Source organism: Sarcophilus harrisii, chromosome 3 (genome assembly GCF_902635505.1).
Source record: "Sarcophilus harrisii chromosome 3, mSarHar1.11, whole genome shotgun sequence".
NCBI lineage: Eukaryota > Metazoa > Chordata > Mammalia > Dasyuromorphia > Dasyuridae > Sarcophilus > Sarcophilus harrisii.
Window position 1 is genome coordinate 447,044,914 of NC_045428.1, and position 15,040 is coordinate 447,059,953.

Sequence of the window (15,040 nt, forward strand, 5' to 3'; positions counted from 1 at the left end):
TACCTGGCATTGTTTGTTTAATATTTGATTATTGATATAAATTGATATAAAAATGTTGAAATGATTTATTGATTGATGAAACTCTATATTAACTCATGGAGAAATGGTGACCTCCATAGAAGATCTGCCAAAGAGTCTGACATGCATTTCTGATTGTAGAACCTTAGCTTCCTTCTAAGTATAGAAATGATCCACCCATCAACAGATCATCTTTTCTGATTCTGTTTTTAATCTTCTCTCCCTCTTAAAATTGCTTTGTTTTACTTTGTGTATAATTACTTATATATATGTTGTATCTTTCCAAGAGAATATAAATTCCTTGAGAGCAGGGGCTATTTTGTCAATATACTTCTATGCTTTACTATGATGTTAGCTATTTAATAAACATTTGTTGAATTGAATTACATAGACAAAATCAAAAATCTTTTGAAATAGTTTCCATATCCTTAGATTTCCCTGAATGTATGCTAAATAATTGGGACCAAGAAGATAAGCAAGAAGATGCTGTATAAGTATGAGACAACCTGGGATTCAAGCCATGAAGTAAACAACACATGTATCAGTGACGGATGGTTAACAGAATGGATGCATTTCAAGCTCAGTATAGGCATGTTATTTATTACAGATTGTGGAAATGTTTTATTACTAGCTAAAGCAGATGTTTTGCCCCAATGCCTTTTTACAGTGCCTCCATCCCACATAAAGGACATGATAAGAATATGATTCTGCTTTAGTTTCATAGAATTAAAACCAGATGGGACTTTAGAGGTTTTTTATTGAACTCTTTCATTTTATAGATGAGGAAGTTGAAACCCAGAAAGGGTAAAGGAACTTACTTAATATCACAAAGATCATATATGATAGGACCAAGATTTAAACCCATATCTTCCAACTCTGAATCCAGTATATCTCCCTAGGAACCTTGCTGCCTCTTGTCGCTTCTTAAGGAGTTCTCAGTTTGCCTGAAACAGAGGCAAAGACAGTTTTGGCACATGTTCATCTACTATAAAAGGGAAAAAGAGGAAAGGCTAATTGGGACCCTCAGTTAGATACTTACCTTTCTCATCAGTGCTTCAGAAGACAATGTTTTTCTTTTAGTCTTTCCAGGTTTTGATTGTTTCTCAGGCACTGGAGAATTGGAATTTCTCACATGCCTCAGAGCAGCTTCAGAGAAAGGACAGAGAAACTCAGATCAGGAAGGATGGGGCACCGATAGTATTGAACCTTTCTGAGCCTTAAAGCTCAGTCAGCTAAAGTTACAGTGATCAACCCTTTAGAGGAAAGTATCTCTCTTTTGAGAAAAGCACCAAGCAGTATGGGTTACACAGCATCCTGACCAGTATGCTCTACTGAGCATCCCTTTTACCACTGAGAATCACTGAGAAGTAGAATCAGTATCTTTTATCTTTCTTTCTGTGCTAGTGAATTTTTGCTTACTGTTTGTCTCCAAATTAGTCTCCAAGTCAGATTCATAGCTATTATTGTCATTTTATAGATGGAAAACTTTCCTACAAAGGGTATATAATTAAAATAGCATTTAGGTTTATAAAATGATTTACAAATATCAAATGAGGTATCATTTGATTGTTACAATGACTCCGTGATGTAGGTACTAATAGTATCCATGTTATAGAAAAGGATGTTGATACAGAGTGGTTAAGTGATTTGTACAGGCTTATACAGCTAGTAAGTATCTGAAATATTCAAACTTACATCTCCTTGACTCCAAGCCAACATTCTACCCATAGGACCATTTAGTTGCTTCTAAGTCAGATTCAAACTGAATGGAAAACTGCATCACTTTAGTTTCTGTTTATAACCTGTTTTATTAATTTGAATTTGTTCCAGTTTATTTTTTTTAAATTTTACCATTTATTCATTTGCTCATTCATTTATTTGTGTATTCATTCATTCATTTATCACTTATCATTTAGCTATAAATTTTAAAAACATAGGCTTGTAGGATTCAGAGGGAGCCTCCATCTCTGCAATAAGCAGTTTTCTAACTGCAATCCCAACTACTGGGATAGATTGAGGGAGTGGGTTTCTTTGAGTATGCTGAGCTGCATCACTTTGATGTCTGCACTGTCTGTTCCCAATATAGTGAGTCCCTGGGAGTGGGGAAAGGATCATCAGGATGCCTAAGGAAGAGGTTAAAACTTCTGTGCTGATCAGCATTGGGATCAGGCCCATGAACGGCCATTGTTCTCCTCATTTGGGTAAGATAGGGAGGCCTAGCATCAAATCAAAAAGAAAACACCAATTCTGAAGTTGTTTTCAGAAAGGTCAGAAATCACCAAGGTGGGTTGTATACATGTTACATGGAGTCATTGTGTGTGTGCCATTAAGTGTGACTTCAGTGGCTCCTGCTCTGTCCTTTTTCCTCAGATGATGGGCTACTCCTCAGACCCTGTAAAATCTCCAAACAATTCTCCCTGCTTCCCCTCCCTACTCCCTCACATCCTTTTGGTGCTGCTTCTGAAGTATTTTACCATGTTAATTTCTTTTCTCCCTCCATGCTGGGCCAACTTCTAGGAAGCTTGGCCTGAGCTACTTTGGTCCAGTTTGGGTAATGAGTAACCTTTTCTTCTTTTCTTGGTGGGCCATCTCTGAAAAACTTTCTTAGGATTCTATGGTAACTCCTTACTCACACACTTACTTCATTAGCTTATTTCCAGGTGACTGAAGAAATCATACCATTTCTAGGTAATAAATAGGGGAGGCCCTATAATTTCATCATGATCTCCTAATCTCCATTATGGTTCAGGCCCTCCCTCGACACTATCCTTTTCATTATTTTTGAGGAACCCTTTTCAACTATAACATGAAACTGGAGACCTTTTCTTCTTCCCTTTGGGTCTCAAGGAACTTCACATAGTCACCTCATGTGTACTTTCAGTGCTACCAATTATTTTCTTATTTGATTATCTTTTGTTATTTGAAAACATCCAAATCCCTTAATCTTAGGGAATTACATAAAGCTTTAAGAGGATGTTGAATGTGAACTGTCAAATACTCTGTTGTGGCTTCCTGTATTTCCTTTCATCAGTCCTTAGTCAGTTCCCACATTGTCTCTGTAGAGTGCCCTAGCTAAGTGTCAAACATTTCCTTTTCTTCCATCCTGAATAATTCTCCTTCCTATATTGTCAATGTCAGTTGGCTGATAGCCTGTTTCATGGGATCAGCCCCTACCACACTTCCCATTGGCTGAGAAAACTGTAACCTGTTAAGGTCCAGCTCCAGGCTGGCTGACATTCTTTCACACCATCTCTCTCTCATCAGAGGGGCTTCAAAAATGTGCTCTAAATCTTGGTAATTTAGCTTAGTACTTAATTTCCAATGACTCTTCATCTCCCCCAGCCACTTCTCCTCTAGCTAGAGGTCTCTTTGAATAGGTGGATTTCAGGCAGTTCACCCAGTACAACTGCATTGTCTTCTTTCTGCCTTTCTATATTACAATTTCCTAAAGACTTCACAGTATGACAAACTCCTTTCATCGATTTCCTTGGTACAGGTGAACCTCCCTGTCCCTAACCCAAACGTCCTTGATAAGGGGGTCTATCACTGAGTACCAGTTCTCATGTATTTGTGCAGAATAGAAATACATCAACTTAATGTATTATAGTGCTTTAGAAACCTAGTCCACTGCCTACTGAGTAAAGTTCATTATTTGCTTGGCATTCAAGGCCTACCATAGATGAGCTTATTACCTTTCTCCTCTATACTTTAACCCAACAGCATTACCTTCTGTCCTTTGAACACAACCTTTAAGTTTTATATTTCCACGTTTGTGCTCAAGCTCTTTTTTCTCAGCAATATCGTCCCTCTCTGTCCTTTAAAGCCTAATTTCAATGTTCATTCTTCTATGAAGCCTTTCCACATATTCCCATTGGTGGCCACCTTGGCTTTTACATTTCACATGGTACACAACTCTCTATAAGACAGTTATCATGTAATACTATGTAATAAAATTGTCTCGCTCTGAATTAATTTTCTATTAAATTGAACTTAAGAGGAAACTCTAATCTTTGAATTCTTTCCCTGTGCTTAGAATAGCTGCATAGTAATATTTGAAATCAGCCATACATAAGTTATGTAGTCAATCTTATAGATGAGGAAACTGGGGCTCAGAGAGATTACATAGATTGAGTATGTTTATTGAAATATGATACAATGCAATGTTCATTTTGGAAGGGGTGGAGGCTATGCCATCTGCATCATTATATATTTAAGATGGGTGATGGAAACATCCATACTAAGCCTTCATTGTGAGTTTTGCCTCCTCCAGTAAATAATGCAATGGACTAGAAAAGCTCATCCCTTGTGAGCATATACCACATGCTTTATTGATGTAATCTCCACAGAGAAGAGACTGAGGATTCTGATTCTGGAAAGGCAAAATGACCTGAAATGGAAGGATTGTGCTCCTCAATTCAGTATAAGAATACCTATTGTTTCCAATTGGTTTATCATGTGAAGAAGAGGTACCTTCTGATACACTTTGGAGCTAGAACTGAGAATACATTTAAAAGACAATATTAAGCCAGGATGTTTTCTTTTTTCTTTCCTGGCTGTGTTCTGGTGAGAGGGTAAAGACTGCTGCTATAAGCCGCCTAGTAGAGAGGGAAGACCTGGGACTTTTTATTCTTTTATCCTTTTATGCTTCTATGTAGTCTGTGAACACACGGCCTGTCTGTGTTGCTTTCATTTCGTTCTGTTTATTCTTTTCTGCCTTGAGGAGAAAGAATATTTGAATGGAACAAGTTAGGCTGCAATATTGTGAACTTTGAAAGGTTGGGAGAGTAAGCTGATAGAGATCCAGGAGCTAAAGCCCAAGCGAGAGTTATAAATCTAATAGCATGACCTTGAAGAACAATGACTGGCTTCCACGGCAAGCAGTGGATATGCCCTGTGATCAAGATGCTGAACCCTAGCAGTAGTGTTGCAATTCTGTCCATTGGCTGTATTGAATTTAGAAGTGAACTTGTTGGGAACGCATTCTTTGTAAAAACTGCTTTAAATTTGAGCTCACTCTTCCCAGGAACTGAAATGGTTAAGGAAGAATGTGCCTTCAGATGATGGAAGGAAATTCTTTTATTTCTGTTCTTACCACATCTTTTCAGTAAATAGCCCTTTGTGATAGCCAATTGTCAAATGGTTCTGTGGTACTGGGGCACAAATCGTTAATCAGGAAGAAAACACCCTAATGAGCGCTCATTAGATAACATTTGAGACTCCCAAACCCTCAGGGGTGCTGCTTAATCTCAAGACACTTTTTAGTCAGCCACATTCTGGGAATTGACCCAGCTAGAGTATGTGTAGGTTGGGAGAATAAGTTCAGTGTGTTCCACAGTAATAACACTATTTTCAGTGTGATAAAACTCTATCAACTTCATCCTTGCAGAGGCAATACAGCTCAACTCTCAGGGAGTGGCTGGCTGGGTACCTGAATTAGTTCATGCCTTGACAGAACTCTGATGATAAAGTCTTACCTGACTGCTGAGTATTATTGTTGTTAATGAAATTGGGAAGGAGGGAATGTGGGCTGTGCCATAACATTGGGTTATAAAGGACTTCCTGTTGACTCTTTTCCCTTCCATTGTACAGACATACAATGAGGTAGCATGGGAAATTGGGAATCTCCCAACAAGGAAACACTATGGTATTTCACCCCAGGCTCTTCTGTTGGTCAAATTAAATGTCTTATTTGCAATTTTTAATAGTATATATAGTGATTCTGAATGGGGCTCTTCAGATTATTTCATGGAAACAAAATGAGAGATCTGAGAGCGGGAAAGACCCAGGAACATGTAGTTTAGTCCAAGACCCTGAAAATCATCTTGTTGCTCTTTTATACTGGTTTCCTGCTTAGGAGCTTGTGACTATACTACATCATCAGTAATTATTCCCCGTTGTTGCTTTTAATCATTTTACTATATCAGCAGTGAGCCAGGAATTTCTGGGGATGCAGAGAAATTCAGACCAGATCTGAGTTTTTAAGGTGCTTGCTAACTTTTTGGTGTGTAAGACACAATTAAGAGGTGAAATAGCAAAGATTTGTTTTTCTAAAGTTGTTTCTGTCATGGAAAGCTTAGTTCCTCTTTCTTCTCTTGCCTTTTCCCATTAGACTGAAAGGTAATTGAGGACAGAAACTAACTCTTCTCACCAGAGTATCTAGCTTACTGCATGTAATAAAAGTTCTATATAAAGTATAGGCTATATAAAGTATAGATTTAGAACTGGAAAGGATCAATGGGACCATCTAATCTAGACCATTTGGCAGATAAGGGAACTGAGGCACAGAGAGGTTAAATGATTTAGCCTAAATTAAGTGACTAGATATGAACATAGCTAATAAGTGTCCGAGGTAGTATTCAAATCCAGATGTTGGCCACCCTGCCCTTGCTCAACCACAATCTCTGCTTATTCATGCAATAGCTCATATGTACATAGAATTTTAGAGTTTGTTAAGGGCTTTACATATATTATAGAATTTTAATCCTGGGATTTTCTCTATTTTCTCTCCCCTCCCCAGTTTACAGATGAGGAACCTGAGATTCAGAGATATTGAATGACTTCTTCAGGGATTCAAACTCAGGTCTTCTTGACTCCAAATCCAGTGTTCTGTCCACTACTGAGGGGCTGGACTAGTTATCATCTGAGGTCCTTTTGAATTCCTGATATTTGATCCTATGATTCCAGGAATGTCCCACTCCCCCTCTCAAGAGCCATTCTCTGTAACCTGGGCCAAGAATAAGCTTCTTCTTGGCCAAAACAAAAATAGCCTAAGGTTGAACAAGAGGGTTCATTTCTCCATCTGTTCTTCCTGTATCCTTACATTCACATGTTTTCCTATCTTTGGAGCTCATAAAAGAGGAGGGACAGTTTTAGGCAACCAGAGCTAGTGCCATCAGGATTACTGCATGGACTGCTATTATCAGTGTACTCACAGGAAAATTCAGATACCTGTTTCAGTTTGTGCCTCAGTTTCCTCCTTTGTAAAGATAAGAATAGCCTCTTCATCGCATAGCATCACTCTCAGATGCTCAACTAGATCAGTGATCACACTGATTTCAGTATTTTCTTCCCTTTTGCAAAATTTTTGCAAAGTTAGCCATGTCTGCCTACCCTATCCTATTTCTTATGTCCTTCCATAAGTCTGCCCCATAGAGCCCACCTAGTATGCCAGTGGCCCTCTTACTTCCTCCTGAAATTGACTTGTATAAACTGGGGTTGTCTACCTATCGTCCTTTACCTTGACCTAAGATCAGCCTGTTTTCTCTTCCTGTCCTATATTTTCCTGATGACATCTTTTACTAACATTCTTCTTCAAAGATCCTCACTGATTCTATAATAATAATAATAATAATCAGCAGAATTATATAGTTCTTTAAGGTTTACAAATATTGTCTTATTTTATCCTCACAACACTACTAGGAGGTAGGTACTATTACTAGCTGCATTTTACAAGTAAAGAAATGGAAGCAGTCAGAAGTTAAGTGACTTGTCTAGGATAATACAGTTAAGAAATGTCTGAAGTAGGTTTTGAATTTAGGTCTTTTGCTTCCAGAACCTGCTCTCTATCCATTGTGGTAATTCCAAAGCTTTCTGTGTATCTATCTTCCTTCCTTGCCTCTCTCCCTCCCTCCTTCCCTTCTTCTCTCCCTCCCTCCTTCCCTCCTTTCCTTCCTTCCTTCCTTCCTTCCTTCCTTCCTTCCTTCCTTCCTTCCTTCCTTCCTTCCTTCCTTCCTTCCTTCCCTTCTTTTCAAAAGAATTGTTTATTGATATCTTTTGTTATTCCTTCATCTATATTCCTCAAATCTGACTCCAAACCCTTAGTAGCTATGTGACTCTGAGAAAGTCACTTAATCCTGTTTGCCTCAGTTTCCTCAATTGTAAAATGAGCTAAAGAAGGAAATGACAAACCATTCCAGTATCTTTGCCAAGAAAACTCCAAATGGAGTCACAAAGAATTAAACACAATTAAAGCAACTGAACAACAACATTTATCAATTTTCCTTCCAGAGATCTATCCCTTATTAACAACCAACTTGATCTTTTTTACATCTTTGTTTCTGCAAGTGCCATTTTGATCTCAGGTATATTGAGGATTATAATTTTAAAGTCCAAGCATAATAGCTGCACTGTCAATTTTTTAAAAAATTAATCTTTCCAGATTTTTTCCATTTTCCTTCTCTTTGTTGACCTATTTTCTTCCTTAAAAATACTTAGATTTTTCTTTTTTTGTTGAACTTTCTTTAAACTGCTTTTTTCCTATCCACTGACTTTCTTTGCTTTATGTGGTGATATATTTTATATTGAACCATCATCCTTCTGACAAGATTTTACAAGTTAATTTATATGCTAAAGCAGTGTTGACTTTGGTATTTGTGTTTGCTGAGTAAGGTGCTTTCTGGACATTTTGCTTTCTTTGTTGATTTCTGTTGATGAAACTTCTATGCAAAATAGCTATCATCATTTCCCATTTTTCATTGTCAATTACTTTTTTGAATAGTTCAAGATATTTGTTTATACTTTATCACCATTATTTTCTCTTTTACCTTTTTTCTTTTTAATGAATGCTGATTTTTGCTCTGATAAATTAGTGGTTTGACAGCTAATTCAAGGATAACGCCAATGTTAAAAAAAAAAAAAGAAACAAGTCTTTTCCTTTATATCTTTTAGATGTAAGCATTTTCACTTTTATGGTGTTATTTTTATGCTTTCCACATTCAGTGCCTACCAATTATTTTCTTGAAGAAAATGTTTATGATATAGAGGTGTGGGTCTTCTGTATAACTTAAAAGTCATCATCAGTCTCTCATTATTTCTTCCTGAACCATAGGGCAAACCTGAACCTAGGCCACAAGAGATTAGCCCCTACTTACCAGGGCTATTGTTAAATGAGAAGGCATCTATAAAGCAAAACTTAAAATTGCTATATAAATACCAACTATTATGAGGCATCAGAATAGGACTTTGTACAGATAATGTGAATTGAATGAGCTAATATCAGTAAATTGTTTTATAAACCATGAAGTGCTATACAAATACCTAGGGAACTAAGTGTGTGTGTTTGTGAGTGTATGCAAGATTTCTTCTTCAGATATTTAGAACATCCTTTCTCTCAAGGGACACTTCTGAGGTATTGCTCAGAGGATCCACTCACCTAGAAATTTAGAGTCAATAACTTCATCATCCTTTAATAATGCCACAAATACTGGCTCTGATGAACCTTCAGGTCCTGTTGGGGCAAAAAAAGATTCATTCACTTATTCCTTCCTTCCTTCCTTCTTTCACTTGCTTATTAATCAGCCTCTCCCTAAGATGCAGCTACAGTTGGGAGGGCCAAACCCAATAGGGTGACACACCTTGGAAAACATGTGTTGCCCCAGTCAGGTGCCTTGAGACTGAGAGAAGTCTGTGAGCTCTAAAAGACCTGGGAACATTCCATCCTATGGGGAATACATAGATTTAAGGTTCATTGATGTGTAGTTCTGCTTAAAGGTCATGGAGTGGAAATTCAGTTTAAGATCTCTGCTCGTCTTTAGGTTCCAAGACAGCCTTTTCCCACACTAATCCTTCACACTGTTGCTGGGGTGGGTATATTACCAGGATAATACATACGTGTTACAGTGAAAGGGATATAGGTTTCTCGAGGCTTCAACAGTTCTGATGCATAGAGATGGGGATACTGAAGAAGGTTTTTCAACTGACCACTCTCGTCTGCTAGTTCAATCATCCCTATAGCCCAATAGAAGAGTCAAAGTTGATATTATAGGTGAAGGATTAAGAAACTGGCTAAGGGTGACTTCAGATTTCCCCTCAAATTGAGGCAGATTTTATAAATAATATTATAGGTGGAGGCAATGTTCCTCCAAGAACACCTACTCTTTCAGAGTAGTTCCAGAAAGTAAAGAGGCTTTATCTAGAGATTCATTCTTAGGAAAAATCCTTTCTGAGCTTCATAGACTTGGCTTGGCATATACCTGGGACAGGATTCAGGAAATGAGGGTCTTTTTCTTGGATCTATTCTGTCTTCAGAATCTCTATCATTTCTCTGGATTTGGGTCCATGTCATTTCTCTTATTTCTTGGGCCACCTGTGCTATGCTTGTGCCTAGGCCAGGGTAATATCTCTACATACTTGCATAACAGCTTGCCTTTATATATAAGACTTTTAAAATTTTCAAAATGCTTTACATGCATTATTTCCTTTTATTATCACAACCACCCTGGTAAGTAGGGGTTTTTATTATTCCCATTTTACATTTGAGGAAACTAGTGTCTGAGACAGGATTTGAATCCATATGTTCCCAACTTCAATTTCAGAGCTCTGTATACTGTACTACTCTGACTTTTGTAGATAAAAAAAAATTAGCCTCAGGGAGTCCTATGGGAATAAATGAGCTATGAAGCAAATTCTGCTTTGAGATGCCTTGGACTGTTTCTTAAAGAAGATTCATCATCAACTCTTGAATGCCAAGAAGCAGGTGCCCAGCAAACACTTCCTGCCTTTTCCCTATTTTCCTCTGACATGGCTTGTTGCTCCTGTCATTGGAGCATGGAGGAATGTCCCCACCTAGTCCAGTTAGGATATTCATGAAAAGGGGAAGGTTGGTTCTCCTAAATTTCTGTCAAATCCTAAGTAAAAAGGGACCTACACAAGTCAGCTACATCCCGCAGCTAAACTAGTTACTACTCTTCTTGGTCATCGCTTTGAGGCAAGAAGGTTGTTGCTGGGGTAGCCACTCCAGTGGGGATTTCTGAATACCGAATCAGCTTACCTTCAGGCTCACAGCCACAGCACTGCTTGATACTGTTCAATAATGCCTCTACTTTGCAGTGAGAATTAAATAGGGTCTTTTCATGATCTGTAGGAAAAAGTCTGAAGTTATGATTAAAAGTCCCGGTACAGAAGTTTAGTGACAATGCTCTTGATCATGAGTTGGGTTCTTAGGTGGAGATCAGTGTTAATATTTTAGTGGTGGGAAGTGCTGCAGAAATGTAGTCCTGGGATATGTTGGAGAAAATTAGATACTTTTTTTTCCTGAGGCAATTGGGGATTAAGTAATTTGCCCAGGGTCACACACTAGCAAGTGTTGAAGTGTCTGAAGCTAAATTTGAACTTAGGTCCTCCTTACTTTAGGACTGGTTCTCTATCCACTGTTCCACCTAGCTGCTCTTGATACTGTTCTTCTGATGAGTCCCTTAAAACTGTCTCAGGTTCTGGAATTCAATTCAATGAATGTTTATTAAATGACTATTGTGTGAGCTAATTGGCACAGTGGATAGAGTACCTAGTCTGGAGTAAGGAAGACTCATTTTCATTAATTCAAATCCAGCTTCACAGATTTACTAGTTGAATGATCCTGATCAAGTCACTTTATCTTACTTACCTCAGTTTCCTCATCTGTAAAATGAAGGAAATGGCAAATCACACCAGTATCTTTGCCAAGAAAACCCTAATATAAGGTCAGAAAGAGTTGGACATGACTGAAACAACTGAACAACAATGTGTGAGACACATCTGAGGAATAGATAAAAATTGTTTAGAAAGTCATCGTGGAAAAAAAAAGAAAAAAAAAGAAAGTCATCTTGATCTCAGGCAGCTTAAGGAGTAGAGGATGGAATGAGGAAGGTATGTAATACATGCCCAGGGAAATTCAGCTTATATATGAGGAAATATGAGACAATACAAAACAACTTGAAGAGGAAGAGCGTGCTAATAGCTGGGACAGATTTGGAAAGGCTTTATGTAGGGAGTGGCCCCTGAACCAGGTATTCCAAAATGCAGAGGTAAAGAGAGAGAATACTCTTCACATAAGGGAACACATGTACAAAGGGGTTAGAGAAGCTGACCTCTCCCAGAAAGAAATGGTGTGGGAAGCAGAACCTTGGCAGCTATTCCATTCCAAACTGTTCCTTATGGCACTTCTATGGAGGGTACATACCTATGCAATAATGGGAAGAGTTGTTTTAGTCTGGGTTTTGTCATGAGGCTTGGCAGATGAAGATGGAGTAGGAGGTGAAAAAGGAAAACTGGGGGAGGGAGGTGTCATACAGGGAAGAGTAAAAAAAGTCAGATCACAGAGAGAGCAACCACACAAGCATTTCCTGAGTCACCTAGCTTATTCTTGAGATTATTTTGCTTTAACAGTGAATAAGCAGAAAGGACAATGGGCCAACCTTGAAACCCAGGCTTGAAAACCAGGTCTTGGCTTTGCTACTAGTTGCCTATGTGACCTTAGGAAACTTATATTCTTTTCCTGGAACCTAATTTGCTTCTATGCACTGCCATAAAAGATTTGGACTAGAGAGTTTTTAAGGTCTCTTTCAGTTCTAACGTTCCGTGATTCTGTAACCCATGGGCCTCTGGTTACTTTTCTTTTCATATCAAATATATAATCCCTAATGTGAAGGAGCTCTTACCTTGGGGCTGAAGGTAGAAACATATGACATGGTGAATAAAACTTTTGGTTGTGTGTGTCTGGGTAGTGGTTTGTTGGTAGGGGGCTGGGGATAGAGTTGTCCAGTTTCCAATTTATTTGTTTCTGGACTAGCAATACATTTCCCCATGAACAGTGGAAATAGAATTAATAAAAGAGTCTGTTTAAGGATTAAAGCAAAAGACACAACAACACACAACCGTGGGAATTATAGCCAGCAATAAACCCTGTCATGGGGCAGGGTCAAAACAGGATTTTTAATAACAATATTAACAATAACAGTTTTCCTTTTCTCATCTCTTACTCTATCTTTGTAAGATTTGTAAAACATTTTACATGCTTCCTTATTTGTACTTAGAACAACGCTTTGAGATAGATGCTATTATATTCATTTTACAGATAAGGAAATTGAAGGAAACAAAGGTTAAAGTGAGAATTTGAACTGAAGGATCAGTACCCCATCGGCCTAATTGTTATCCTGGGTAATCCCCTAAATCAATCTGATCTGTGTACTGACTCTCCCTATTGAGCATCAACCAAACAAAGGATAATTTTCCATCTGTCCTATCCTCAAGGACCTTGCTGTTGTTGGGTTGTGCAGTTGTGTCTGACAGTATGTGACACCATAGACTTTTGGCAAAAATACTGGAATAGTTTGCCATTTCTTTCTCCAGTGTGCCCTCAATATAGATGAGGACCTGAAGCTAATAGGGTATAGCACTTACCCAGGATCAACACAGCTAGTAAGTGTCTGAGTCAGACCTTGCTGACTCCAGGTTCCATGCTCTATCCACTGCTGCCATCCTCCAGGATCTTCTGCTAGAGTAAGGAAATTTAGGAGAAGAGAAAGAAAGGGGATATCCACTCACCTCCATGAAGAATGGTGATAAACATTTTGATAAATGATTTAGGAGTGCCGGGAAGAACAAAGCTGGATCAAGATCGGCCTGATAAGAGTTCGGATCAGCAATTTACTTCCTTAAATCAAAAATGTCAGGCAAGACTTGTACAGAACTGCCTTAGCTGTAATCTTGGACCTTAGAACAGTGGCCTGGAAATCTGCTATGGGAATGATGCCCTTTCTTGGATGGGGAGGTGATGATGAAGATGAAATCATACCCTAAGTGCTGGGACCATAGGCAGCTGATGATGGGAAAGCTGAAAACTTGGGCAGGGGTCCCAGAAAGTGAAGAAATTAGGCAGGACTCTGGAAAGAAAAAGCAGCCAAGGCAGCTGCCCTCTCCCCCTCCCACCCCTCCCCCACTCTTTTGTTTTGTTTGTTAGATTCTTGCTCCATGGAGAAACAGATGTAAACATTTGTTTGAGTCACCGGGATTCCAGGGCCAAGCTAGAGGGGCTTGCCACAGCTCTGCGGCTGCTGCTGCTGGGACTGCCCACAACAAGGGCTTGGCCAGGGGCCAAGGAGCGCCTGGGACATGAATAGGGGCCACCTGGGTGCGAGGAAATGACAGACTGAAAAGGGAGAACCCCAGGAATTCTAGCCACCACAGGGATAATTATTCTTCCCTTTCAACTTCCCCTTGAGGTTTCCTCTTCCTAAACTAACTCCACCTCAATTCATTTTTCTAGGACTAGGAACAGAGATGGTTCTCAGCCCCACTCCTACCAATATTCACCAGACCAAACACTGTCCATCCTCAGAGCTGGGTGCTCTCAGGTACCTTCTCAATAGGTATTGGGCATCTATGGAATAGTAGATTTTCCATTTGCACTGGAAAATGAAGGTCTCTCTCACAGCAGAATCGTTACCTGTAAGATGTCATTTCTTCTTACAGTCTAAGTCTTTTGGAAAACAAAGATACGGAATTTTCCACAAAGTGTACTTTTATGTCATGAAGATGGAAATCAGGATAAGGCCAGGACAAAAACTGTAGGGAACCAATCCATGGCCCTCTGAAAATGGACCATGGTTTCACACTGCCCAGTGCTCAGGCAGCCTCGCAGAATCTCTCTGCTTCTTGTCAACAAAATAGCAAGTAAAGGACTACTTTATATCTGAGCTCCTGAACCTGGTGATTGGACATTTTTTATTCTTATTCCTAGAATCTAGCAGAATTGCTTCCTTTGTTTGGGTGTACCTGCTACTGAGGATTTATAGGTTGACTTAGATAAAAGTTGCTCTTGTATTAGAAATATTGGATAGGTTGTGATCTATATATGTGGAGAGGATACCCATACTGATGATAGCACAATTAATCATAACAGCCCACTCTTATATAGTGCTTTAATGTTTATAACATATTTTATAGGAACTATTTCATTTTTTCTCATAACTCTATGATATAGATGCTATTATCCCAATATTACATATGAAACTCAGGAGGTTATTAGCTTGAGATCACACAGCTAGAACATAGTTTGTACTTAATTTCTCTGACTCCAGCACCAATACTCTATCCAGAACATCATATTGTCTCTCAAAATGATCTTTTGAAGACTAATAATTCCCACCTTCTAGCCTTGCTCCTAGTAGATACAATATTTCTTGAAATAAAATAAAATACAGACATGCATATATGTGTAATATTAATAGACTGCTATATAAAAATAAATACAGTATATTACAAAGAA

At 38.6% G+C, this 15,040-nt stretch overlaps 1 protein-coding gene across 3 annotated transcripts; it reads right to left on the reverse strand.

The window, feature by feature from the left end:
- Positions 1-466: 466 nt before the first annotated feature.
- On the reverse strand, positions 467-13,717 carry LOC100932605 (uncharacterized protein CXorf65 homolog). Of its 3 annotated transcripts, XM_031960848.1 has the most exons (6): positions 13,318-13,384; positions 10,787-10,873; positions 9,628-9,744; positions 9,170-9,244; positions 1,058-1,164; positions 467-962 (listed from the first exon to the last, which is right to left on the reverse strand). In XM_031960848.1, the coding sequence occupies exons 1-6, from the start codon at positions 13,340-13,342 to the stop codon at positions 954-956; spliced, it is 420 nt and encodes a 139-aa protein (XP_031816708.1). In that variant the 5' UTR covers positions 13,343-13,384; the 3' UTR covers positions 467-953. The 3 variants fall into 3 exon arrangements, with proteins under 3 accessions (XP_031816708.1, XP_031816707.1, XP_031816706.1); XM_031960847.1 differs by lacking the exons at positions 467-962; positions 1,058-1,164; positions 9,628-9,744 and adding exons at positions 4,318-4,728; positions 9,372-9,455 and having other exon boundaries at positions 13,318-13,717; XM_031960846.1 differs by lacking the exons at positions 467-962; positions 1,058-1,164 and adding an exon at positions 4,318-4,728 and having other exon boundaries at positions 13,318-13,717.
- Between the last annotated feature and the right edge of the window lie 1,323 nt (positions 13,718-15,040).

Bases quoted from the DNA above. Each gene is read 5' to 3' on its own strand.
- LOC100932605 (XM_031960848.1), bottom strand. From the start codon at position 13,342: ATGTTTATCACCATTCTTCATGGAG. The intron at 10,874-13,317 runs GTGAGTGGATAT...TTTTTCCTACAG, and splicing joins TATCACCATTCTTCATGGAG to ATCATGAAAAGACCCTATTT. The intron at 9,245-9,627 runs GTATGTATTATC...TTGCCCCAACAG, and splicing joins TATCCCTTTCACTGTAACAC to GACCTGAAGGTTCATCAGAG.